The sequence below is a fragment of the Numida meleagris genome, chromosome 19 (assembly GCF_002078875.1).
Source record: "Numida meleagris isolate 19003 breed g44 Domestic line chromosome 19, NumMel1.0, whole genome shotgun sequence".
Classification (NCBI taxonomy): Eukaryota; Metazoa; Chordata; class Aves; order Galliformes; family Numididae; genus Numida; species Numida meleagris.
In genome coordinates, this window is record NC_034427.1 from 10965130 (window position 1) to 10992539 (window position 27410).

Consider the following 27410-nt stretch of genomic DNA (forward strand, 5'->3'; position numbering starts at 1 on the left):
TTCCAGCACCAACACCCTGAACCAAGCACCATTTCCAAAGGCTGGCTCCTGAATGCAGCAGCAGGGACCAGCACTGATGACAAGCTGCTCCCTCCCAGGGCTGCTGCTGACTACGTACAAAGTGGGATGCATCATCTCCAGTGGGTGCCCAAACCAAACCATTGCTTCTGAGCTCCTTGTGACAAGCTTATCCAAAAACTCATAGCATTCATCCCCGATTACTGCTGACTCAAACCGATGAAGTGAATAAATGGAAAGTCTTCAGAACTGCGCTGCACCCATGAGTACGCGCTGTTACTGTGCGAGGGTCTGCGTTCACATGCATGGCTGCCAGGAAAAGGAATCCGAGCAGAGTAATGAAGTTGCACACAAATGTCTGGAGCACTCAGTGTTCTCAGAAGCGTAAATAACACCACAAAACACCACATGGGATACGTAAGCTGCTTTAATAATAATAATAAATTTATTAAGTGGCAGGAAGCCACTCTGCTTTGTAAACCGATTTTACTCAATCACAATCGCCCTGTTTTTTTCCTTATTTAACATGAATACATTCTGTAATTTGAACATGAAAGATTTAAGGAGAGATACGTTCCGAGCCGCTCTCATCGATTTTACTGATCAGAAAAACATGAAACATGCGGAAACAGCACCTTATTAAAACTAAAGGCCTTTTCTCATTACATCTCCTTTGCTACTAAGCTAAATGGTCACTGAACACGCCAAACCCAGAGGTTGTTTTTCCTTGTCCTGTGTTTGGAGATGCAGTGGAGCCTGCAGAAACGTTGATAAAACCTCATGTAAAATAAGTAATTCAGAAGGCTTCGTAAGCAAAAACTGCGGTTGCTGCTTCAGAATAGAGAGAGCTTCTCATGCATTAATGCACTTAGTAACTGTTTTGTGAGGTGCTCAGAGGAGGACGTGCCCTCCTGGTACAGTCAGTTGAGTCTGAAGTCTGCACCACTGATATCGTTCAGCAACTGTTTGCACCAATAATTTAAAAAAAAATAATAATAATAATCAGGCTGTTTTTATCAGAAATAAGTAATAAATCTTATCGTGATAGTAAAAAATAAAATAAAATAAAATGGCCATTTCTGATGTGTGACATTTTCATTGCTTGAGAATGAATCAGTGCAAAGTGAGGTAACACATGCACCCCGTCACATAGGGCTGGGCGCATTAAACCAGGCGCCGCCTTTTGGAATCCCTCTCCATATCCCCAGGGGGAGAGTCTCCGTTGCACCCTAGGGGGGACACCATGTTTAGCAAAGGGTCTTCAGATGCCCCTCCAAACAGGGACAGCAACAAAGCCACGCCATAGCCAGTAGCTCGTTCACCCTGGAAAAAAAAAAAACAAGACGATTCACATTTCAGATTGCGTTGTCTGGGCTAGTTTTAATTTGCCATCCCACTCAGCAGGAGCAGTGACACAGCACGGCCACAGCAAACACTCAGTGTCCCTGCCGAGCCTGCTCCACTTACGCTTCCTTATTCTTACTGCTATTGCAATCTTTCCCTGTTGGATTAAACCAAGACAGCAATTGATTCACAAGAACAGAGCTCATACTGACTCGAGGATGGCCTTACGCTGCCATTCCTCAGGGCACACAACGTTCTATCCAACACCAACACAGACTTGGAGCATGAGTTGATTAAACTGGGTTTATGAAAAAAATGCAGGGGGTGAGGAGTAAATTGCCTTGCTTTTTAAGGAAAAAAAAAGTACATACATTCCATCCAAGGGAGGAGGAATCCCACAAGCAAATAAATGTTTTCTCTACTGAAGGTCAGCAGGAAAATCAGCTCTAGTCAATCACCTTAAAACACTATGGGTGAAAACAAAGGCTAGGATTATTCCTTTAAACAGAAAGCAGGCAAGTTGTCAAAATCTACAGTGATAAAGATGCAGCAGATTAAAATGATCTTTAGAATATTTTGAAATCTGAATTAAGAATATGAACGGACGAAGCTACCAAAACAAAGAGGTTCCCAGCAGAGATGAAGAGCTTTCCAAAAGAATTAGATAGACAATTCTTTCTTTGCATTTGATGCCACAGAATTCAGAGCATCTGCACTTGCCTTCCTTCACAAGCAGGGTAAAGCACAACAAGTGGCACACACGTACCGCATGAACAGGGGCAGCAATGTCTATGTGAACCCAGACTCCAGGCCAGTCAAAGCCGATGTGAGAAGCAATGAAGAGCCCAGCACAGGAGCTTGGAGTATTGTCTCGGTCCTGCAGAAACAGTAACAATACAGTTGGTCTTGCAAGAAAAGAGAACAACGACGTTTTCTTCTTAACTGCAGAAAAGACAGTTGTGCAAATGTAACTCAAAGACTAACGAATGGCTTTAAAATCCAGTCTTGCTGGTCAAGTAAACTGTAAATACTCTGAGTTGATCCCTGGCAGGAATTGGCTCTGCTCTTTTATTCTCCTGCCCAAACTCCTTTCTGCAGCGTTTTTGGAACTTATTACACATTGCAACTCTTAAATGCTGTAAAAGCAGCTGCAGAAATCTGTCCTCGCTTTCCTGGCTTCTGCATTCCCATAACTACCTCTGATGGTTACGTACCATCTGAGAAATACTTGAATTTACTTCTTAAAAGGTCTCCATCCAGGAATTCAGTATCCATCTTAGAGCTATGTTTAAAAGGCAAGCAGCCCACAGATAACTTTGCAGCAGGCTACCCTGTTTAAAATGACGCTAAATATCAGAGTAGTGGCATGTAGCCTCCAAAATCCCCAATTAAATGGTCTTTGAGGTCCTCATATCTTCCATTTCTAAAAGATTACAGCCCACAGGAAGAACTTCCATACAGCTATCGACAGCTCAACACAGTGAGAATACATACAGGAACACATTTTTATGTAATAAGTGAAACGTAAAGGAAAAAATCTTACTGCCACAGAGTTCTTCATATCAGCTACAGCAGAGGTAAATTCACTGAAGTGGAGCTCAGGGCAGTACACAAGAGGATGGACCAAGTCTCCACAGTTCCTGCCAGCTTTAACACAAGCCTTTTCCCACTCTTCATTATTGGTAAGGACAGCAGCATGGTACTTTCCTGTAGCAATACCCTAGTGAGATACACGACAAAATCAGGAACTCTTTATCTCAGTGTAACAGTATTGCACAGAACCATTCTGTACTACTTCCTTTCAGCACTAGCAGCTGCTTTCCACTGAACAGAACCACCAAGATAAAACATCTCAGAAGGACTTGACAAAAGACAGCATTACAAAAGTAGACAGACACTGTAGCTATTGATAAATCTTTTAAAATTTCTCAAAATCCATTCTGAAGAAAAATAGACCACGTCTGTCTGGACTATTCAAACCACTGTCCAAAGTATTTATTCATACTGATTGAGCAAGCAAACTTTATCATGTGCCAATTATTTATCCTATTTATTATTTATCAGCAATTGATTATAAACATCTAACACACACGCATATAAATATCCTGACAGCGTGTACCAATCACACAAATATTCTGAATGTAACGTTCTCATTCATCAGAATGGTCATATTTCCTTTCAGGTCCACAAAACCCAGAGGCCATCAGCATTTTAGCAGGACAATGATGGGAAGCATTCTGAAGTTTGATGTTTGCTGCAATGTACGCAACATTCACGCTTCTAAAATTTGCCGCTATTTACCCTCCTTATATGGAGACAAATTCATCTCCTAGAAATTTAAACTAGGAAAGTTACTGCTTTTGGACAAGAGAATTGCTGATCACTAATCACTGAAACAGTTCTGCAAATTAGAAGGCTACTGAATTGCAAACATTGAGTACTGGATCACTTGCATCAGCTGCTAATGTCATTAAAATAATATCATTTTTTCTTTAAGTGTGCAGAATCATTGAATGGGTTGGGTTGGAAGGGAGCTGAAAGATCATCTATTTCCAAATCCTTGTGGTGGGCAAGGCTGCCACGCATTACATCAGGCCACACAGGGCTCCATCCAACCTGGTCCCATTCCTCTGCTCTGTGCTGGTGAGAGCTCACCTGGAGTACTATGTCCAGATGTGGATCCAGCAGCACAAGAGAGACATGAACCTGCTGGAGTGCATCCAGAGGAGGGCCACAAAAATGATCCAAGGGCTGGAACACCTCCCCCATGAGGACAGGCTGAAAAAGCCGGAGCTGTTCAGCATGGAGAAGAATAAGCTCCAGGGAGACCTGAGAGCAGCCTTTTAGTATCTGAAGATACTAAGTGCAAGGGAACAGGCTCTTTGGCAGGGTCCATTGTGATAAGACAAGGGGAAATGGTTTCAAACTAACAGAGAAGAGGATTAGACTGGATATAAGGAAAAGGGTTTTTTTTTTTTTTTGTTTTTGTTTTTGTTTTTAAATAATTAAGGTGGTGAAGCACAGGAACAGGTTGTCCAGAGAGGCAGTGGATGTCCCATCCTTGAAGACATTCATGGACAGGCTGGACGGGGCTGAGAGTGCCCTGATCTAGCTGTAGATGACCCAATTCACCGTAGGAGAGTTGCACTAGATGGACTTTAAAGGTCTCTTCCAACTCAAATGATTCTACACACCCCCTGTTCACTAGCTGGTCTGAATCAGTACCTGAGCTCCAGTAAGAGTGGCCATATCAAGAATGATATCAGCTCCAAGATCTTTGCATGCGTAAGCAACTCCATCAGCCAGTATCAGCCGACCTTCTGCATCAGTGTTATTGATTTCCACAGTTCTAGGAAGAAGAGAAGGCATTTAATACAACAGTGCTTCAGCCTGCAAGACTCATCTATCCTGACTAAAACACTGAGTTAGAAAATTATACTGAGTCTGCTTTCTAACTTGACTCTGCAAGTCTGTATTGCTGCTTATTCTACAGGTGCAAGGAAACTTCAGGCAAACTTCAGGTCATGGTATGTATTTTGATGTGCACTTACATAACCAACAGGACACTCTAAGGACACAGAAAACTCACTGCTATGGCTGTCTGAAATCCTATTATCAATGTTTAGGGAAGCTGATGAGGTTCACAACCTGTGTGGTACTGTGATAAATAGAATTAAAGATTGTTTCCTCTCAATGTTTCTGGGAAAGGGTTAGGTACAATCTTACTTTCCAGAGTAAAGAACATGAATGTCATCAGGTCTCGTTGCACGTGGTCCAACTGCATTCTCAGCCAAACAAAAAACAGCATGGAGATTGTCTTTAAAACCCTGTAATAACAATAGGAGAGACCAAATTCATTTATTCAGGCTGAAATCAGTGTGAGATTATGATTTCTTGGCAGCAGTGACACTAATTACATGAGAAATCTGACAAATGTATGGTGATGTTGTTTGTACAATTACCACACCGTGTGGGGAGATTCTATAAACAGAAACATAGATAAGCAGCAATGAATGAATAAAAGCATCGTTCCTTCTCAACTGGAATAGCCTTTTTTAAATTCCTAGGGAAAACAGGCTCAGCTTTACTGCGAATGAAAGTTCTGTAGCTGAAGAAATCTAGACTTGTTGAATCAGACCATGTTCTCAAGTCCAAAGGGCAAATGCATCAATCAAACCTTTCCAAAATAACGGGCAGCCTCTAGAAGCCATAAAGGAACTTTACAGCTGCTACTCTGGCCAGTAGGAGAACAGAAGAGATACTCTTCCATCTATGATGCTTCTTCTTTCAAAATGATCTGCGCAACAAAAAAACTCTATTAAGAATCTCTTAATAGAGAAGGAAAATTTGATATAATTCACCAAGAGGGAGATGTGGTTAATCTACTGTCAAAAAGAGGAAACCCGCTCCCACTATAAGCTATTTTTACTGAAACTCATTCCTCCTGTACCTGCAGGATTCCCCACGTTAACATGCAGAAGATGAGAAGAATGACAAAAATTTGAGTATTTTTCTCCTCTCTGTGTTGGAAAGCTCACAATGGATCAAATACATGTTTAAAGGAAAAAAAAAAAAAAATCAATCAATTGCTTCATTTTGCTATCCACCAACTTTTAAAATCACACTGTCAAACTGTCAAACAGCATGCAGGCAGATGGCATTTTCTGAAGATGGATAGTAACCTCTGCCCCTCTTCCCACTGAGATTTCTATTCAACAGAAGTTTAAACTTCAGTCCTGCTGACAAAGTACAGCTAATTTAAACCTCTTCCAGATTTATATTATTCTTAACAGCATTAAAAAAAGAGTCTTGACACAGTAACGAGGACAAATTACTTTTGCTGCCTATCTGAATACATTTTCTGCAGGGATGTTAATTCAACAGGTCTTGCATATGGTTGCAATATTAAGCAGTGATATCATTCTTTTGTTTTTACATATGAAGGCACAGATTTCTCATGAGGTCTGACCATTTCTTCAGGCTCAGTTTGTCCAAATGTATTATTACCAGTTAGTCCCTAGTTACAGTAACTGCACATGAAATAACTGATAACTTACATTCATACCTACTGTGATCGTGGATGTAATTTGTCAGTGCAGATAATTACAAGCACACATATTTCTGGAACAAGGATGGACTGAATCACTGAAAGAACGTACCACATGCATCCCAGACTCTCCCAAAGCTCTGCAGAAGTTCTAGCTTTTACCCTTGCAAGCGTGTAATCCAACTTCTGCAGGACTTAGTTCTGGGAAGGTAGTGGGTTCCCTATAACGCTGCTCAGAAATGTGTTTTCAATTTTAAGTCTCTGCAGATATCTGCAACATTTCCAATCCTTCCACATCAAACATGCTGCTAGCGCCAAGGCACAGAGTTAAACTGTTGAGAAATGGGAATTTGGCAATGATCATCTCCTGGACAAAGCTCCCATCAGATCTACGCATTCATCTGCAGCAGTACAAGGTCTCTGAACTTTGGATACTATCTGGAGGCAGTAACTGCTCTGTCAGCGAGACGCAGCGACTGAACTTGTGGAGAGGGCAGAACTGAATAGGCAGCAGCCACTTCGATTCCCCAACTCATATTGTTAAAGTACAGTTCTTAAGAATAATAATTCTTAAGAATTCTCCATATTTCAATGCTTGGCTTCTTCTCAGCTCTGTGACTACTTTCTGACCACAGGAGCAAGCCAACAAGCAGCTCCTGATGAGACTTGAATTGTCATTTCCCCAGTAGATTAATATTAGAACTGGGGAATGATTTGGAACACATACAGACTCCATATCTCAGAGCTGCACAACCCCCTTCACTGCTAAAGGGACAACAGCTGCCCCAAATCCCAAAGCTTAAACAAGATCAGCACTGAATAACTCAGTTACGAATCTGATTCAAAGAACTACAATCAACTCAGTCCTCAGACTTGCAGCTCAAAAAAGACTCTTTGAGAAAGTTACCACTCAAGCAATTTCTCACGATTCCCAAGATCCTCGCAAAGATTTGAAATACTTCTGTGAAATAGCAGAAGGAGCAGAGCGGCCCAAGAACACCAATGGCAATGGCAGGTCAGAACCTGAGGATCAGGCTGGCCCTCATATCCGGGAGTACATCCAAAAGTCAGCCTGGCAATGGTAGGCTACATGATATCAATTAACACTTTTTACTTACTTGCTTTACAGTGGCTTTGAAGGCACCCAAAATAGCAGCTGCTCCACCACAGTCTCGCTTCATTCCAGGCATAGTAGTCTATTTAAACAGAAATAGAGATTTTTTTTTTAAGAAAAAAAAAAGTTTTGCAGTACCATCTGATAAAGCTAGTATTTCTGATGCCTCTGTAACTCTGGTCTTGACAGCCCTTACAAACACACAGGACACGTACACATCTGCTTTTTGGTAGATCTTGCCTTAAAACAGTAAAAGCACTGAAATTCTGCTGCTCATTTGTTTAAAAACAAACAAGTTGATTACAAGATAGGCACTGAGGTCAACTCCGATGGGATTGGATCTGTCTCCAAAATCAGAAATGAAACATCTTTGTTTCTCGATTTCTACTAGCAGTGAGCAATACTTCAAGGCAAAATGTTCCTTAAAATCTATACGGCGGTTTGTGTCTGCATGGATGATGGCAGATCAAGTATTTACTCAAACAAATATGCTTTGGTTTCCATCAACATTAATCAAATTACTTCCAGCAGGAAATTTCATAATCAGCAAAAGCAAGAGAAGCATTGATGTACCTTTCCCTTAATGCTGAGTCCTCCAGTGTCATACACAATACCTTTCCCCACCCATGCAATGGTCTGTGTAGCACCATCCGGAGTGTGACTGAGAACTGCTAGGGCTGGAGGATGCAGAGCAGCCTTGCCAACTCCATAGATACCTGAAAAACAAGAGAACTAAGTCACTTGTGGGCAAGGAAGACTGTGGAAAGTAATATATTTTCTGCAAAGCATCTTGGAATATCATGGGTAATGAAACTGTTTCAAAAATGCATAAATTAAACTTTACAATGGAGATGGAATAATATTCCCATTAACTGCTACCAAAAAAAGATGAATTTTCAACAAGACATACCTCCAAAGCCTCTCTCTTTCAGCTCCTCATCTCGAATAATGGTAGGAGTAATCCCAAGATCCTTGCCAACTTTTTTGATTTCCTTCATCATTAAAAGGACATCAGTAAGTGATCAGAAGGACACAGCAGAGATGCACTCACATTTGGGTTTTATGTGATTTTCACATGTGTACACATACAAATATTCACTATTTTGGGAACGGTACTGGTTTCCTATAATTTAACTTCACTGAGACATCCCTGATTATTTACTACTGCATGAAATGCAAATCTGACTCTTCAGCTCTCCCAGGTCAGAGGCAAACGCCAGTTGTTCACTTTGCTGGATCACAATGAAATAAGACAGGAGTATTTTCACTCTCAACAGCTTTTCAGATCTTTGTAATAAATTCATTTCTAAATGCGTCAGCTTCTGCCAGTTTCTTTCTTCAGAAACATATCAGCACGGGGCTCAAGAATGCACTAGCAAAGGAGCCAGTACCGTGACAGAATCAAGAATTCACCTCTTCTGACTGCTGGTTCCTTACACCAAACTTTACCCTGCACCTCCTTCCCACTTTGTTAAGTTCTACCAAGTATTAATGACTAAAGAAATAGCTTGAACATCCTTGGACAGGTTTTTTCATGCGTCCCCCACAGCTGACTAAAAGGTTTTGCTAAGAGATAGGAGCAATTGTTCTTGATTACTGTAATCAGGACTTCCAATAAGTAACTCTTACTCATCCTGTGTACTGCCTACCTCCAGGAAGTTATCTGTATTCATCTCATTGCACGGGGTGTCCACGATTCGAGCAGCCAGCCTGATTCCTTCTGTAGCGCTTGCCAGGCACTATGACAAGAAGTGAGAACATGTGAGAACTGGCCTTGGTTCAGCCTGTGTTCTGCAAAACTTTGTATCTAGTCCTACACAGATTACACTATTAGGTTCCTCTGGAGTCTAGGTCTAACTGCAACTGATTCCAGGTAGCTGTACAATACTAATTAATGTCAAGCAAACTAACTGCTACTTTTCCTAAGTGTTATGCTGAAGATATTTTCTCCTGTGTGCGAATTTCTAGGCAACTGGATTCCTTCCCACAGTGAATTGACACTGCAAAATTAGGAGCCCTCTCCACTACCAAAGCAAGTTCAAGAACGCAGTGCAAGGTAGAGAGCAGGAAAGACAAGATGAAACAAATTCAGAAAAACAGAGTGAACTTGCAGGCTACTTGGGCTGGAAACCTGCAGGGACTACACAGCATACAACATGGGATGCTACACTTCAGGTATAGCAGGCAGAATGGTTAAGTACCACAAGACATTCTATACAGCAATATGGTACATCCACAGGGAATTTGAAATACGAAGTATCTGTGTAAAGCATACATGCATTACCTCATTCCTGTGGTATAACTGACTGCCCTTTACCTAGACTGAGTGAAAATGTACCCAAGCAAGAGTGGACTCAATCAAAACATCCCACAGTGAGCACACTGAGGCCGAGCATCCTCCTGGCAAAAAGGACAACGGAGCCACCAGAGTCTTTTAATATCTAACTCCTGAGGATTAATAACTTGAAGAAAAAAAGACCAGATGGAAGGAAATTTTAAGTTTTCCAGTAGCCACACTACACTGAAGACCACACAGCAGAAGGGCGAGTCAAGAGAGATTTCAAAGGAATCTGACGTGTTGGCTAGTTTGTGTTGAGGTATCTGAAGTTTGGCTTGGCCAGGCTGGCCTAAGGACTCTGTATGCTCTGTATCCCAGCAGACTCATAAACTGTGGCTTGTTCTGGAGCGATGCCCGATTCCCTACAATTACTTTTGATTGCTTTAGTTCCCCTAAAGGATAAGAACCTCCTCAGAAGCCAGACTAAGTTTGGAGCAATTCATCACTAGGATTCATCACCGTGGCCGTGAAGGAAAAAAGAGGCACTTTAACCCCAATGCCAGGTCTGAGGAAATCACTATGACTTACTCAGAAATAAGCTGTGTCTGGTTTGGCTTCCAGGGGACTCGAGAGAACTTGGCTAACAGCAGTCTGCAGTAACTGTCCTATGAAACTGTGACAAACCTTTCCAGTCCTTACCACATAACACCACGGACAATGCAGCAGGTGCAGAATATGGCAACATGCCAAGGGAGAGGTTTAGGTAAAAAAAAAAAAAATAAAAAAATGCTACCACATGCCTCTTCCACACTCTACATTAGCTGTCTGGTGCTGGCTGAATTTAATGAGTGAAAGCTTAGCTTGGAAGAAGCTAGTAGTAGTTTTGGCACTGACTTCAAGGGAAGAATGGGAGGAAGAAATAATTTTGGATTTTAGTTATGAATAGCCCACGAGGTGTGGAAGCTGCCCTACCTGAAGGAATTGTTTTTTTTTTTTTTTGACAACAGGTACTTTATTTATTTATTTAACCTATTTTAAGGCATGGAGAAATTCACATCTTGTGCTCATCTGTCATATTCATGAAAACTGGTCTGGTATCATTTGCTGTAGGCAATTCATTTAGTAGAGTACGGACAAAATGTGCAGGAAAAGATGCTGAAGGAAGAAAACACTAAAGCTGCCATTCTGCAAATCACAGATGTAGCAACACTGTCTCCCTACTCACTGCCAACAATTTGTAAGTAATTTGTACAGCCCCTATGAGTGATCAGCTAGGCGAGTATCAATCTGTACTGAAATACAGAATCTGGAGCACTGAAATGGAAGTTGCCCAAGAGCTTAAATTCAAAACTTGGGCAAGTTAGGATCTTGAAGACAAATGGCCTAGAATAGGTTACCTGATATGGAGTTTGCCCTCTGTAACAGTCAGGTGCTTGGGAAACAACCTTTGATTATCCACCACTGAAAGATGACTCAAGCAAACATTGAAGAGTTACGTACAGCTTATTCTCAGGCTGAACCACTTCTCAGGGCTTTGGTACAAAAACTCAGCCAAAGAGGTACAACACACGTAAATACCAGAAGCCATACAGGATCCCAGAATAAAAAGCTTTTAATTATGTCAGTGTGATGCACAACCTCATATAGATTTTGCCTAAATAAAAGAGGGGCATCCACACACTGAGGGTAATGAGGTACTAAATGCTAAAAGCCTATTATTTGCATCTCTAAGAAACATGAGAAAAGAGAACGTTTCTTTGCGCTACTTGTTTGGTATTTTCCATCCCTGAAATGAAAGTTCTGCAATAACATCTTCAGCCTTTGCTACAATAATATATTCAGTGCTTCTACTCACATGCGCTTTGAACTGAACAAGGAACTTTGATCTAAGATCATGTCTTACTTTAGATACAACACCTATTCCATATATAGCCCGAGGCACACGCACTTGTGCGTGCAACTCATCAAAGGAAAATAAAATGTCAGGGAATAACAAAAAAACCAACCTGATAATGGAGAAAAAACAAGACACCACAAAAGCTTACTTTAAGCGTTGCCACTTCTATGGGTCCGTTGTTTTGTCCAACCAAGAAAAACTCTACCGTTACAGTTTTCTTCTCTGTGCGTCTCGATGCGCTGGAGCGATGTGTGAACAGCGGGAAAGCCCTGGCCAATGCACAAGCAGAAGCAAAAACTTCAGACCGCTCACAGACCATCTGAAACGTCAGCCAGAAGACATACAAGTCAGGTAACATTAGGGACATTGGGAGACTACATTTCAAAGGATCCATTACCTGTGATAGTAGTGACTGAAAGCAAAAGAACTCATGTATGAACAGAGACACACTGCACCTTGCACGGATGGGCAGCAGTACAAACAGCACCACACTGAACTAACCGGTTCAGTTCATTTCCCACATGGAAAATAATTACATTGCTGGACTTGACTCGTGTGGGAATTAGCAGTCCTTCTAATGGATCTGGACTGTCTTAATTATACTTGTCTAATTAACACAGGTCAGCCTACAGACTGAGACAAAAAAGCAAGGGAGCTATCAATGTGTGTTCAAAACAAAGTGAGCGATCATGTAAAATGTGGTTAATATTAACCCAAAGCTTTTTAACACGCAGAATGTTTTTCTCTACTTTGTTACACAAATTACCAGTGGAAAGCAGCTTTAGTTAAACATCTCTGCATTTAACTGTAAGGGAAAAATATAGGCAGAGTTATCACTCTTCCAAACAAGCAAAGTGTAAAATTAGATTTTGTTACTGACACTGACTATATGAGCCTCCTCTAATAAACTGGAACTCTGAATCTGCAAGAGTCAGAAAAAAAAATAACAAATTCACTGGGCTCATACAGAAGATGACCAGAACAGTGCAAGAACTTTTCCTGGACACGACTCATGCTGGAGCAATAGTACATTGAGATTTTTAAACCTTGGCCCCTTAAATGAGTTATGCGATACAGACACTCTGCACTCTGCATGCAGTCCAGATCAACTTTCTAAAGCATGATAAATAGTATCATGTGCTGATGTTTTAAATCCTAGTTTGGAAAATTCTACCACTGGCTCCCTTTGCATGAACTTTACTGGTCGCAAGCATTCCGGACGTTTTCATCTTTAATTCCTTTCAACTGCCTGAGCATGCAAAAGCTATTACACTTAGGTCTTGTTTATGTCCCAGTGCAAAACCACTTACATACGCTGGTACAATTACAGAGCTAAAACTCGTCCACCTCCAGTCTCCTCGGATACAGCCAAAAACCTGAGAAACTGAAAAAACAATTTACCAGACACTTCCCCAGAAGCACCTGCTAACAGCCACTTACCACAATGCATCTGTTGACACCTCCTGGGAGGCAGTTTCTAACCAGGCGGGTGATGAACTGAGCTGCAGACGGACTGTTGTGCCGGCTGACCCGGGACGGCAGAGCGGCCACGGTGGCGTAGTTCAGGTAGAGCGGACAGCTGTCAGTGGGGTTTGGGTTCAGGGTGCCTAACGCGGACTGCCATAGCTGGGGAGGAAAGAAGATTTTCAACAAGGAACTGTATCGGACTTTTCTTTCTGACTACATTTTCATTCCGACTCGATTTAGGCAGTCTTTAATGGTAAGATTTTAAATGCAACAACCTCTAGAGCGAAGAGACAGGAAATACGGTGAACCTTCATTAATTAGAAAGCACAATCGTGCTTTCCATTACATGCATTTCCTTTAAGCCACATGAACTATAATTTAAAAACACAGTATTGAGTACCAAGCCTGCTCCAGAGGCTTTTAAGCTGCGGCCATCTCACTAGCGATAAATTGATTGATTAATTTACTAATCCCAAGTTATTCCTTCACGCAGAAACTTCATTAAAAACAACAACAAAAAAAGAAGGCTAAATATTGTCATAAGACATTCGGGAGCCCAACAAATGAAACTGTCAAGCACCTAGCATCCTAAAAGCTGTGATGCAAAGTATTTCTCATGTCACCACAAGCCATGAACACCCTCTAAATAAAAATAGGTCCGCATATTCCAGAGCAATAGCTTAAGGCTGGGAGGGGGAAAGAGACGATACATCTTCTCAGCCTTTGCAGGCAGCAAGGCTTAGTCTCTAGCTTGCCATCTGCCACGCGAGAACATGGGTTTCACTCATTATTTTAATTGCAGCCATCGTGCCGGCATCGCGGAGGAGCACTTTGCGCCGTCAAAGCGGCTGAAGGGAAAGCGGAACGTTGGGTTTGAGGTGCAGCACTCTGCCTGCGACTGTCAGCCCGCAACAGGCGCCGGCGGCCCCGGGGCGGCCCTGCTGCTCCGACGGAGCGGGACACCGCGTGTTTTTGGTTCTAATTTTTCGGAAGCGCCGCTTGGAGGTAACGTTACGGCCCTTCCCGCTCCCGAGGGCTGGTTTCCAGCGCAGGCCCCTTCCCTCCCCCGGCCGCTGCAGGCCCCGGGAGGCTCCGAACCCTCCGGGCCCGACTCGGGGCGCACCCCGAGGCCGCCGCCCCCCGCAACGCGAGGCCGCACAACGCCGAGCCGGGGAACCGCGGCCCCGGGAGGAACCGCGGGCAGCGGGGAGGCGGTGCCGGGGCGGGGGGAGAGCGGCCCGCGGGGCTCCGGCGTTCCGAGCTCACCTCCTCGCTGACCCGCGGCTGCAGCTTGCCCCGCAGCTGGGCCCAAGGCAGGCGGTGCAGGTTGTGGAGCTGGCCCAGCACGAGCAGCGGGCGGCTCTGCGGGTCCGCCTCACCGGCGTTCGCCTGGAACTCCAGCTGCACGTTCGCCATCTTCCTGCCCGCGGCCCGGCCCGGCCCGGCCCGTCCGCACGGCTCCGCCCAGCGCCGGCTGCGAGGGGCGGGCACCGGGGCGGGCACCACGGCGGCCCCCGGCGGTCGCCCCGGGCACGGCAGGCGGGAGGCGCGGGACCCGGATGTGCGCGCGGCGCCGCTCCGCGCGGGGCAGCACTGAGCAGCGGAGGGCGGGAGACGTGAGGGAGAGAAACGGCCGCGCTGGAACGGGGCTGTGCTGAGCGCCGCCAAGCCTCTGCCTCTCGGCTGCGGAGCCACGCACCTCCCGTACCAACGAGCTGCACGCGATGTTAATCGCCCTGGAAACATTTATTTCCCTTTCATCGTTCCAATCAGGGATGGAAATGCTTCGTTTTGTAAAATTATAGAGCAGTCTCAATGGAGAAGCAATTGTTCCGTTTTCAGAATTTCTGCAGAGTCGTGGTAGAAGTTAATTCACTATTACAGTGTTTGTAATACTGTCATTTCCAAATACCGCTAGAATTAACTTCTGTTAACAAGGAGTAGTTAATTTTTGTATGCTTGCATGCATTTTAATGGAGCAATTCTGTACAAGCCAACAGCTCTATCGGTCATTCACACCAGGTGGGGAGCCAAGGATTCTTGGGAGATGCTCTAGCAGCATTGCTCTGTTGGACTCACGCAGTTTCCCATTGCATTTTGTAAGCTGTCAGAGGTTCAGTACAACCTGGGAAGGAGAATCCAAAGTAGCCCCAGCCTGCAGAATCCTGTGTGCCAGCTTCAGAGGAGCATGCAGAGATGGTTACAGGGCTGGACAGAAGCAGTCAGTAGGTTCAGGCAGCTGTTGTTCCTGTAACACCTGAGCAGGTAGCAGACAGAGCCAAGCTACTTCTTAGGTAGAGCGGCTTCTTTGGGCACTGATGCTACCCATTCTATACCACTCCATGGTGAGATTATTCTTACAAAGCACTGCATAAGGGTTTATGCTTTAGCTATAAATAATTTAGACTGAATTGCAACAAACTAGACATCTGAAGTGACTTAGAAGCCTAGATTTTTTTTTTAAAATAAATTCAGCCCCAATAAACTCTAGCTCAAGTTACATAATTCACATTGGAATTCAACCTCTTATGCAGTGCATATTAACAAAGTGCATTTCCTTTGACAGAATTTAGATAGCACATAAGTAGTCATTTACCTCAGTTAAGATATTATTGGCATTTCAGTGGTGAAAGAAAATCACTTGACAATGCAATTGTGCCACAGAAAGTTAAAAAAATCAGATATTTCATGTCACTGCTGCTTTTATTTAATTTTGAAGAATATATGGAGACATTAACATCACAAATATTTGCTTCAGTTTACACTATTTTAAGAAAAAGGAATTGACCAATTAGGTTGGAAGTGTTTTATTACTTCTTTGAATCCTTTAGCCATGATAAAATGTCAAAAGCACCAGTCAAGACAGAAATAAATAACACGTTCTCATGTTAGAAAGTTGCAAATACAGTATATTAAATTAAAGCGATATGCTGCTTCACACCAACTGATGCAGCCAGCACACTAGGGAGACAGTAGTTTTACTCACGATCATTGAAAAGATCTATTACCAGAACAGGGGAACTGCACACCCAACTAAAAGCATAGCTCTTTCACTGATTTACTGTGTGAATTTCAACGAGGGCTTGAACTGGCAGCTTTGGAAGTTCAACATCCCCTTTGTCTAGAGGTAACACAGTGGTACAAATCTCTCCGCAATAAGCCACAGCTTACATGTTTTTGTAGTCTTTTCTTTCAGGCCTGTTCCTGCATCGAGTCTGTTTAAACCCACATCTTAGGACCTCCTTAGTACATTGTAAACACAAGTTCAGGGCAGGCGCAACATTAAAATCATAGCACATATTACAAAACTGCACTTCAGGGCATTTGAGCAGAACACCTCCGCGAGTTTATGGGGAGCACTGCATCAGTCAGAAATGGAGGAAATTAAGTTACAGTCCCTTTGGGGAAGAAGTCCATACAGAAGAGCCATATTAAAAATATTAAGGCAAGGCCTCTACAATTGCACACTACTTCAGGCCTGGATTGAAACATGAATCCTCTATTAGATGTTTCTCTAATTCCTCTTTTATGGCCTACAGCAAAGTTTTCCACTGCAAGAAATATTTGAAAAAAAGGTAATTCTCCACTGAAGGCCTCCTAGGACATGTCACTTGCATGGCATCTGTCATAGTCAGTAGGAGACCAGAAATGCATACTTTTCTAGGCAGGCATTTGAAAAAAAATCATCGGTATGGGAAAATGGATCTAATACACATCGCAGTTAAGTTACATATAAAAAACCATGTATGAACAGAAGCACTGTAAAACAAACAGCTTAGAAAAGAACTAAGAGCCAGGAGCCCCTACAGCAGGTCACATTGTGGAGAAAACTAAAAGGGAAATTTCTATTTTTCAGGTTTAACTTCATCTCCGCTTTGATGTAATGGCAGTACTTTTTTAAAAAAAGCACATAAATATACATGATCATTCTGGAAAAAAAAAATGTTCTCGTGATTACTCATGCTCAAAAAAATTTAATTAGCTAAATGTGTTAAATTACACCAGTGATTAAATCTTGTTATTTACAAGATCATATACTATTTTGATTCTTAGTAATGATGCGATATCTAAATTAAGATCACAGGGATGGAATTAGGCTCTGCCTGTTAAAACTATCTTCTTCATCTCCAATTCTCTGAGTTTTTGAGTCTGCAGAAATGAAGTCGAACATTGTTGTGCCTTGTGCTTCACCTCTAGTCCCATGACTCAGTAACACGGTTTAAATCTGAAGCCTTAAAATTGTGGCAGTACAGAAGACAACACATTCTTTTTCACTGTAACAAACTAATTACAGACTCACTAATAAATTACAGTTTTGTAGTTATTTAAGCAACGTGTTTCCGAATACCTCTGGACAAAGAACCGAACGATTCATTTGAGAGCATCAAATTTCCTGACGTTCTCCACCTAATCTTTACAAACACCTCACCAATCACCAGACTTGAACTTTGAAGAATCCTACAGAAGCATTGCACAGACTTTGTACCACGAGGGCTTATACATTCAAGGCAGCTTTCTTGAGTGCAGGTCCATCCATTCACATTGGGGAAAAAAGTTCACGTAAACTCCAAAAATAAGAAAATTAAGCGAAACCTAGTGTGACTTTACACCAATGAGAACAACAATGAGGACAATTACTATAACAAACAAAATTAAAATAACAAGCATCTTCCGATTCTTCTTTTGATATTGCTCTGCCTATAGAAACAGAAAAGAAAGAGTTAATACCTTGATTTATGCAAAGCTGTAAGTACGGACTCTTTAGTATAATGAAGACATGTACCTCGATTTCTCTTTGGTAACTTGGCTTTTCATACACTGAATATTGCAAGCAACTCCCACAAAAAAACTCCAGTCTGCACCAAAGACTGCAGTGAAGGAAAGCGCAAACTGAGGTCATATTTATCCACATTAAATATGAGACACTCTAAAGAAGAACACATCCTCGTGTCGGTTATGCAACCTCCCTGTGACTTTTCTGTAGTCCTTGAGAAGGCATGACGCCTGCCCAGGACACGAGCTGTACAAAACAACGATTGATGTGCAGTGGCATTTAGCTATGTGGACAGTGGAAATAAAAATCAATCATCTGGGTGTGTGGAAGTCCAAATGCAAGAAGCTGGTAAGCTATTTTTAACTCATTTTGCTGAAATAGCATTTCCATATTATATCTGCATGACACTAAAATTCACACAAAGCTCCATTTTTTCAATAGGCATTTTTATTGTACCTGATTCAGCTGTGCATTTTCATTTAATTTCAATTAGAACTGAAAGCTTTCATTTTGTTTTGATTCTCAGTTTTCTGCTTCATTCCTTCTTTCTTCCAATCACCTTTTCTCACCCCTTTCCTCTTTTTCTCAGGAAATAAAAATGTGGAGAAAACTCTCCAAAAGCCAAATGAAACTCTGCTAATAGAAACTAAACAAAACAAAACTTGCATTTAATTCTTTTAAAATCCATAAGCATTGAAAATTTTAAGGGAAAAAGATTAATTCTTCTCTTTTATAGTCTCTGAAAAATAATTGTTTTTTTTTATCAGATCTGTATTAAGAGGAATTTCTGATCTGGAAGTACATTACATTACCACTGATTTCCTTAATCAGGCTTGAACTGTCACAAAGCCTCACAAAGTACCACAGCTGATTCCCATTTCAGGTGAGACAGGAATGACTGACAGACAATCTGTATCTCCAGACTGTTGGAGTGATTTAATTTATGTGGAAGTGCTGTCTAGGTAGTTTACAATAATTACGCCAATTAGAAGAGAAAATTGACATTATATATTCAATCAGAAAACAGGTTACCAAGTGTACTAAAATCAGTGATATAAAACATAGAGACATTGCTATTAGGACATGTAGGTTTTTCATGATGGGCAAAAGAATTTTTATGCTGTACTGAAAACATCTGATTTCAAGTATGTTGTGTCAAAATCCATACTCCAATCAGCATTTCAAGCTGGGGTTTGCTGACAATTTATTAAATACCACTGAACTAGAAATAGCACCGATTGATTGCAACTGATTCATTTATTTCCACTTCAGTTTGTGTAAATTGCTTGCAATTACTTTCAGCCTTGTCCGCCAATGGTCAATGCATTATTTTAGTGACCGCAGCTTACTTCTATGTATAAAAAGAATAAACCTAGAACTATTTTATTTTGCTTTTCCTCAAGTGGCGCTTCTGTACTGTGCGTATTTCACAAGTCTGCCCTAATATGAAGTTGAATGCATAGCAGTAAGTTGTCCGCATTTCCAAACCCAAATGTTCTACTTAAATAGGAGGTTTTGTATGCACTTCTCATATGATTTTTCCTTCCAGCAGTGGGAGGACTGTACTGGGCCAACAAGTCAGAACCTAGCTTAAAATCAGAACAAAAAAAGCCAGCAAAACAACAACCACCAAAACCTGTGTCCTGCCACCAGTTCAAACTTTTCAGATGTTCATAGTAAAACTTCACATTAAAAGCATAAGGTTGAACTTAATTAACAAATGTCATATGATAAGAAAAAATATTAAAAATTATTCTTGCTACTCATGCTATTGAGATAACATTTTCAAACTAGGGTATATGAATTGACAGATTGAAATCTATAGCAAAGGTACCCAGCAACCAGTCTCATTTCAGAAGTGCAGAGCTATCAGAACAGTGAAGTAATTGCACATAGGTCAGACCAGGTCAGCAATATAAAGATCAAAGCACATTGCCCAGATGCCCAGAAAATTATTTATGAAATGAGTGCTGGGCATCACACGTGATGTTAACAGAAGTTACATGGACAACTCCTTCAACAGTACAGCAGGATACTTCAATAATGTACAGCAATCACTTCTAACAGAAAAGATGTCTAAAGGAAAATAATTACATACGCAAAACAGCCTAGATATTACCAGCTTACCTTATGTAGTTGTTTTAAACCCTCTTCAGTTTTGATACATGACTGTTCAACATTGTAGTCAATTCTATCTAGAACTGTTCCCTAAATGAAACAGAGAGAAGGATCAAGTTGAACCAAAATAAACTTGGAAAAGGTTGTGGTTATGAGCAGCAGAGTAGTAATGCTTACAGCAAACAGCTCATTGGAAGATCTAGTTGGAATATCTTGAAATGACCTTCTTGGCTCAATGCCTAACTGGCAGCTCTGTCACAACTGTCACAATCTCATCTCACAACCCTATGACCCAGCTCAGGTGCTTTTGGCTGACATATTAAACCTAAACTTTCTGGGAGAAATAATCAACAGAACTCTGGAATTCTACCTTTTTTCTAGTTTAACACACATAAATGATTACTTTTTTAGTTTTTTTTAGTTCATCTTCTTGCAGATTACAAGCAGAGGAAACTTTAGACTGAACCAATGACTTTAGGAAAGGGAGGAGTACAAGAAAGCATTGTATTACAACAGGAGGAGTCTGGAAACCTTAATGCTACATGGAATCTCCCAGCTCTCACCGACACTGTGGTGCTGATGTACCTGTTCTACTATCATTGCTCCCAGGTCCCTAAATATTTCATTGAGATCAGAGATTGACTGCACAATCTGACGGATTTCTCGTTCCCGCTCTTCCACCAGTAACGTGTTTTGCTCCACCAGTGCTAGCTGGTCATCTGTAAAACCCTGTTGAAATAAAAGATTTAATTGTTGTTTATGTGTTCTAGAGTGAAAACATTAGGAATAATTATAGCAATTATAAGATTCCATAACATAACACTCCTTTTGGATTTTAACAGCAGAAAACTACTCAAGAAAAATCGTGCTATACTTTTATAAACAGTTTCAGGGTCACTAAAATAACTTGGCACCTTAAGAAGTTTCTTCAAATTGAATTTGCTTAATATCTTAACTTACTCTGTCATAAAGTGTATCATCCTCCCCATCATCCATCAGTGGGACTGAGGTGTCAAAGAAATGTTTGGATCTTTCTTCTCTACTCTTCATCCCTGTGAAAGACAAACTATATTGGAGCACAGCATACACACACTGAAGTCACTCAAATTTCCTGTCACCTTTCAAAAGTTGTAGGTAGGAGAGTATTTCCCAACAGCTTTTGGAGGAATCGTGATACATATGAAAGAGAAAGAATAAAGTCTGAAGCAATAGGTAGAAAAGTGCAAGAAAAAAAAATCTCTGATAAATAACAATGTCTAAATTCTAACTGCCACATATGCAATCACGCTTACAAGTCAGATTAAACCAGTGATTTTAAGTCATTATGTTCCATGAAGTTAAAGAGTTAAGTAAGCTAAGAGCCTTAAAGTATGATCACTCTGTATTCTGTGTGAACAGAACGTTGTGACCCTTGTTCCACCTCTACCATTTATACCACAAGAAGAAACTGCAGTACTACATCTGAAGATCAGTTATTATGTACAAAGATGAAATTACTTTGCCAAAAAAACAATTGAATATTAGACTTTAAACAGAATATTCAACTTCCAAGCTGTTTATGGATGCAGAGCTTTATCACAGACTACCTTTTAAAGTTTAATCTATCACAAACTACCAGTCAACAGCAGGTATCATTCTGAAAAACAGCTGCCCCACCAGTGCAACAGAAGTAACTGGGCAGACCACAGTTATGAGAAGCAATACTATGTTAGAAGTGTAGATGGCTGAAGCACACTGCTTTCATTGATATAGCTAACAGACATTTTTGCTTTAGCAATATGAAATAGAGAGGTAGAGGCTGTGAAGCAGAAACTGATGAATTCTGATCTCCGCTCTATTATACTTTTTGTGGTCCTGTGATCATCATTTAACTTTTCTATACTTCCCTAAACAAGAAAATAAGCGCACGTTAATTAGTGCTCTCCACAAAAAGTGCCCATGTATTACTGTATCTTTTATGCTTACGTTTGAGATAGTCAGACTGTGCATGCCTGAAGTTGGTGGATAACTCCTGAAGGGACTGTGCTAAGGAAGACACTACATTCCTGAGAACACGTGCTTCTTGTTCTGTACAAGTCCGTGACCTGCTCTGCAAGACCTGGACTGCTCTCTGACACCTGTGAAATAGCTGAGAAAACAATTCAGTTAGTTAAAAACATACAGCAACGCATGCTTTGAATATCACACTGAATTTATTGTGGCCCAGTGTAATGTTTAAAAGGAATGAAAATACAGAATATGGATGAGCAGCGTAAATCTAACAGGATAGCAGAGTAACACAGGTACTTCAGATCAAAGACATTTGCTTCCTTGTAACTGCTTGGACTCCAAGCCATAGAATGTTTTTGTGTACTTCTGTGAGGTAGCTGTAAACATGATTTAATTAAGTCTCCCATCTATTCCCAGATAGAAAAGTAAACAGGTAAGTAAAAACAAGGCCGTGGGGGTGGGGTCTTAAGTCACTCATTGTAGAGCTCACTGAGATGGTAAGCGCTGACCAAGCTAAGAGCCCATGACTTTTGGCTCACTAATACTGACTTAGAGCAGAAATGCTTTACTCCAAGGAAACCACTGCCACACCATGATATGTGCTGCAGATACATCGATCTGTAGGTTTAGAATTGAAAGTAGTCTGTACCTGTGTGATCTCTTGGGTTGTTATTTCTATTGCACGTTCTTCTTCGCTGCTGTCATCTAGTGTTGGTCTGTTCAGATGTTTATCATGAAGACTGGCTAATTCTTTCATCTTCTGTTTCACCCTGGCAATATCATATTGAATCTAAAACAGCAAACCCAACAACCGGGAAAGGAAAGTGAGTAATGTTTCAGAGCAAAAGTTTCAGCCAAATGCTAGGCAAAAATATACAATCTCATAACATCTCATAACAATTTCTGTAAGTCAAAAGGAGCCTCACACTCCAAATACTGGAAAAGATTCTTAATTGGCTGTCTCCAGAACAATTCCCTCACATTTGTTCAAATACTTCCATAATTTGCATCTTACCTGTACCACACACGTGGTAGAGCTTCTCCTGCTAGAAGACACTAACCCTTTTTCTTTCCAAGCAGTACACTGCAATTCTATTCAACTGGACCCCTCAATGGATTCAAACAAAGCCTATGGAAAGCATTCCATCTTTGTCCTCTCCCTTCAAAGTCTCCATCTGAGAAGAACTTTGCTGTGCTGACAGCTTCAGGATCTTCCTGCAGCCTCCAGTCTAAATGCTCAGCGACAGCACTGTCTATCCTAGTGGTTCAAGTATAGTATCAGCACTGGGCTCTCACTGATGATATCAATTCAGTTTTCAGGAATTTATGCTCCAAGATAATCTCCTTCATTTCACTTGCAATACATTCTTCAAGGAAATAAACGACAGCTTGCCTGATATTTTCTCTAAACAGGAGTGGCAGAAGTTAGAAAAAACACAAATCTTTCTTCTAATACTACTTCTACCATAAAACTTATGGCATTGGCAACATAACTAACAACAGGAATACATTTCTACAAGAGAAAACTCAGTGTTGGATTTGCCATACAACTTACTTCATCTGCTCCATCAACCCATTTGGGAGGTAAGCGTTTTGTTACACCAATTGCTGCTTCGGGATCTAAACTTATTCCTGACACCAGTGCCATACGATCATCAGCAAGCTGCAGAAGACAACAGAAATATTCTTAAAAAGAGACAGCAAATCAACATTACTGAAATTAGATGTCAGTCCTTGAGGAAAAGTGCTTGTGTGCATTCCCCTCCCATAAAAAGGAACCTCAAGCATGTGTTTGCATGTGATGCAGGTATAAATTATTGAAGACAGGCACACTGCTGCACAGCAGCACTGCAGCAGTTGCAGAGGGTATGCTACACTTGGAGACTATTCTGGGGATAAGAATCCAATTTGTAGGTTGAAGTACTAAAAGGCTACGAACGAAACTGGGAGACAGGAATGATTTTTTCAGGTTGTCAGTTAAAGCCAGCTTTGTAATTCCAGAGATAGATAACTTCATCTACCACAGACAGAAAAAAAAGTGGTATCAGATGATACTGCTTAGAACATATCTAATTAGTGCACTGCCTGTTCTCCCAGATTTCTTATTTTTCTCCATCAGGCCCAGAAATCTTTGAGGTTCTCCACCTCTTTTAAAAACCAATACCTCCCCCTTCCTGAAAGGCTGTTCTTTATCCCCAACATTGTTTCCTGACCAAAGTTTATATAATTCACATATAGCATGACCTATAGACATAGTACAGAAATACTTCTCATTCTATATAATGAAAAGGAATAAACTAGCAGAGTAAAGAAAGGAACAGTTTTGCTCAGTGATGTATGCTTGATGCAGCGCGACAAAATAAGTTGTGATAAACAATACCTCATCCAGCTCCTGAAGTGATTTGTGGATCCCATCAGCCCCATCCAGTTCGAGACAACGGAAGGTAAAAGGGAAAAAAGACAGAGGACAGATACAGGGTATGGTCAGTTGGGAAAATACTAGTAGCTTGGTGTTGCTGTTGTTGTTTTTTAAAATACATAATTGTTTACAACAAATATAACAAACGGACTTTTAAAATAACACTATTCAATAACAAGTACGATATCACGATATATTTGAGACAGCCTTTTGCCTGGAACAAAAGTTTTTCAGGTTAAGAACTGGTTTGCAAAAATTTCTGATAGAAAACATTGAAATATATTCAAAGGTAACAATGAGAGCAATTTTACTGTAGTATTTAACATCTACGGGTGAGTTAGAAGGTTTGACTAATTGGAGAGTTACAGTTCTCCAAACAAAGTTTACAAACCATACAAACTTTATAAGACATTTATCGATAAGCCCCCCAGTTACCACAGGATAAAGCAGACAGCAAACAGCGAAAAGCAAAAGCAAGTGCAGCATGTGCTGCCACATGTAAACACCCCTGTTCCAGGTAGCATCAGGAAATGTCTCCATGAAACCCCCTCAGCTGGCATCTGCAACGCATCTGCAGCTCATCACTCTTTGTGCTGCGGGGGCATGTGTTAGCACGTGAGATCTAAGACAAGGACAGCATGCTTGTGGTTTGCCAAAGCAGCGAGCTTCAATTAATGATCTGTTATCCCACACTGAGCTTCTCAAGTACAACTGTACTGTTAGGGGTGCTACTTTGGTTATCTGAGTTTAAGGAGTGGTTGACTGTCAGCATGAGAATGCATCTCCTGGGGCAGAAAGCTGCTTCTGACACAGTGCCCTCGTAACAAAATATTTCTTCAGGAGAAGCTTGGAGAGCAAACTAAGTTCAGCCCAAGCACTATGAGCTAGAATCTGCAACACAGGCCTGCCGGCGTGCAGCAATTCTGCTCCGGGGACACCGCCCAAAAGGAAAAGTAATTAGCTATTACTGACAACGACAAGCACTTCAGAAACATGAAGGTGGAGAGCTCACATTGACATCTTCACCCTGCTCGCTGTCTGTATAGCAAGCAGCAACTATGGAACGTGGAACTGCCCAAGGCTGAGCCACTGACCAACCCCACCAGCTGCTCAAGCCAGAAACAATCCCCAGCCGCTTGGCTTTGGTGGCATTTGAATGAGCATCCCAGAAAATGCTTTGGTTCGCCTTAAGAAACATCAGGAATAAACATTTCATGCAAGTGCTAAGTGTTACTGCACTCTCTGTAGTACCACTGCTCAGCAGCCTGCGCGCAGTGCAGCTCTCATTTTCTATTAACATTTGTAAAATTCCAATGATCAAAAATGATATTGATATCGGCAAAAAATATGTTAACAAGAATCAAATGCAGGGTCAAATTAAACACCGCAACACACATTGTTATTGATGCTTCCCGGTCTGTAAATAAATTCAATACACAGCTTGTATAGATACAGGTGTAATTAAATGAACAATGACCAAAGACCGTTCAATGCCAACTCATCCGTTGAAATGAATTTAGTGGCACGAAGCATCGCTTTTCCTAACCAAAAATGCACAAATGCAAAGCAAGTCAGAGAGATGAAACCGCAGCAGGTATTTACTGGAGGCTGTTCCAAACAAGCGGTACATTTGAAGAAGCCACTTAAGACCCAGGAAAGCGGAGCTGCCGGGCAGCTTCACTGCTGTAATCGAAAATCTTAGGCACCATTCAAATGTCCCCCAGGAAGCTGCTTTGGTAGACGCCCATTTTGGGAAGAGTTGCTCTGAAAATTCTGGTTTCAAAGCAATCTTTGATTTTTAAGTCTCCCATCACAGTGTGACTGGCTCAAAACATACAAAAAGCCACAGAAGGGGCCACAGAGCGACCGGCTTTTTGAAGGCATCACACCAGCACCTCCCGGCTGCTGCACACACAGCCTCGCAGCTTTCCATGCATTGGGGGGAAAGGTAATGGGTGTCAGGGCGCGCTACGGTCACATCGAGCCGTGGGAATAACCCACCGCGCTGCATTTAACAGCGCCCACACTGAGGCGAATAGAAGAGTTCCGCTCCTCGGAGTACGTTCGGTTTTTTGACACCGGAGAAGCATAAAAAAAATCAGCGGGCAAAGACCTCCTGTGAAGGCCAACGCTTATGTGAGCGGTAGGCGCAGCGCTCGCGGAAGGACCGGCACGGAGCTCTTCTGTTCGCCCTACGCGCGGCGCCGGGGAAAGGCGGGCGGGGGGGCACGGGGGGGCGCGGGGAGCAGCGGGCACGGCGCGGCCGCGGGGCAGCCCTCGGCGCAGCAAGGTACATAGGATGAAGGGAGGAGACTCACCGCAGCAGCCATGCTACGTGAATTCAGAGGGCTGGAGGAGCCGTAACTACTCACTTGCTCGGCCAGCAGCTGCCGGCTCTGCACCGCGTTGTTCCGCAACAACAAGAACGCGTCGGTTAGACGCCGGGTGGCCATGGCCGCCCGCCCGGGGGACCCCCGCCCCGGGGCCGCTCAGCGCCTCTCCGCCGGGCGCGGGGCCCTAGCTCGGCCCGGGGCCCGCGGGCAGACGCCCACTCAGAGAGCGCGGGCAGAGCCCGCCGGCGCCGGGCGGCGCCGGCCGCCAGCCCCCTCCATCCCCCCGGATCCGTCGGCGGCCCCGGCCGCGGCCCGGCTCACTTCCGCGTGGTGCATCGCTCCGTCCTTCCGCCGCCCCGCCCGGGCCCGCAGCCGCGCACCAACGTTCCGGCCCTGAGCCGGGCCCGTGCCCGAGGGCGGGGGAGCGGAGGGCCCCGCGCGCAGCTCAGGCGGCCGCGGAAGCCTCTTAGGACGAACGGCCCCGCGGCTCCCGGCCCTGAGCGGAGCGCTGTGGTGGCTGCCCCTCTTGTGACCAGGGGCGGGCATGGCGGCCTGTGCTCCCCGTGCCAGGCTCTGGGCCCCAGCCTGCCCGGCCCTGCATCGCCCTGCCCT

The 27410-nt window shown here is 42.6% G+C and overlaps 2 protein-coding genes across 4 annotated transcripts; both read right to left on the reverse strand.

Moving 5' to 3' along the window:
- NPEPL1 (aminopeptidase-like 1) lies at positions 428–14639 on the reverse strand. Its single transcript, XM_021416570.1, has 12 exons — positions 14432–14639; positions 13139–13324; positions 11847–12017; positions 9173–9262; positions 8434–8515; positions 8097–8239; positions 7528–7605; positions 5089–5189; positions 4588–4711; positions 2906–3082; positions 2129–2239; positions 428–1341 (listed from the first exon to the last, which is right to left on the reverse strand). The coding sequence occupies exons 1-12, from the start codon at positions 14579–14581 to the stop codon at positions 1183–1185; spliced, it is 1572 nt and encodes a 523-aa protein (XP_021272245.1). The 5' UTR covers positions 14582–14639; the 3' UTR covers positions 428–1182.
- Positions 15850–27019, reverse strand: STX16 (syntaxin 16). 3 transcript variants are annotated; one of them, XM_021416571.1, is made up of 9 exons: positions 26784–27017; positions 24427–24438; positions 23602–23709; positions 22696–22836; positions 22023–22185; positions 21018–21109; positions 20643–20786; positions 20067–20147; positions 15850–17863 (listed from the first exon to the last, which is right to left on the reverse strand). In XM_021416571.1, exons 1-9 carry the CDS (start codon positions 26916–26918, stop codon positions 17759–17761), a joined length of 981 nt encoding a protein of 326 aa, XP_021272246.1. In that variant the 5' UTR covers positions 26919–27017; the 3' UTR covers positions 15850–17758. The 3 variants fall into 3 exon arrangements, with proteins under 3 accessions (XP_021272246.1, XP_021272248.1, XP_021272247.1); XM_021416573.1 differs by having other exon boundaries at positions 26838–27016; XM_021416572.1 differs by lacking the exon at positions 15850–17863 and adding an exon at positions 17878–18033 and having other exon boundaries at positions 26784–27019.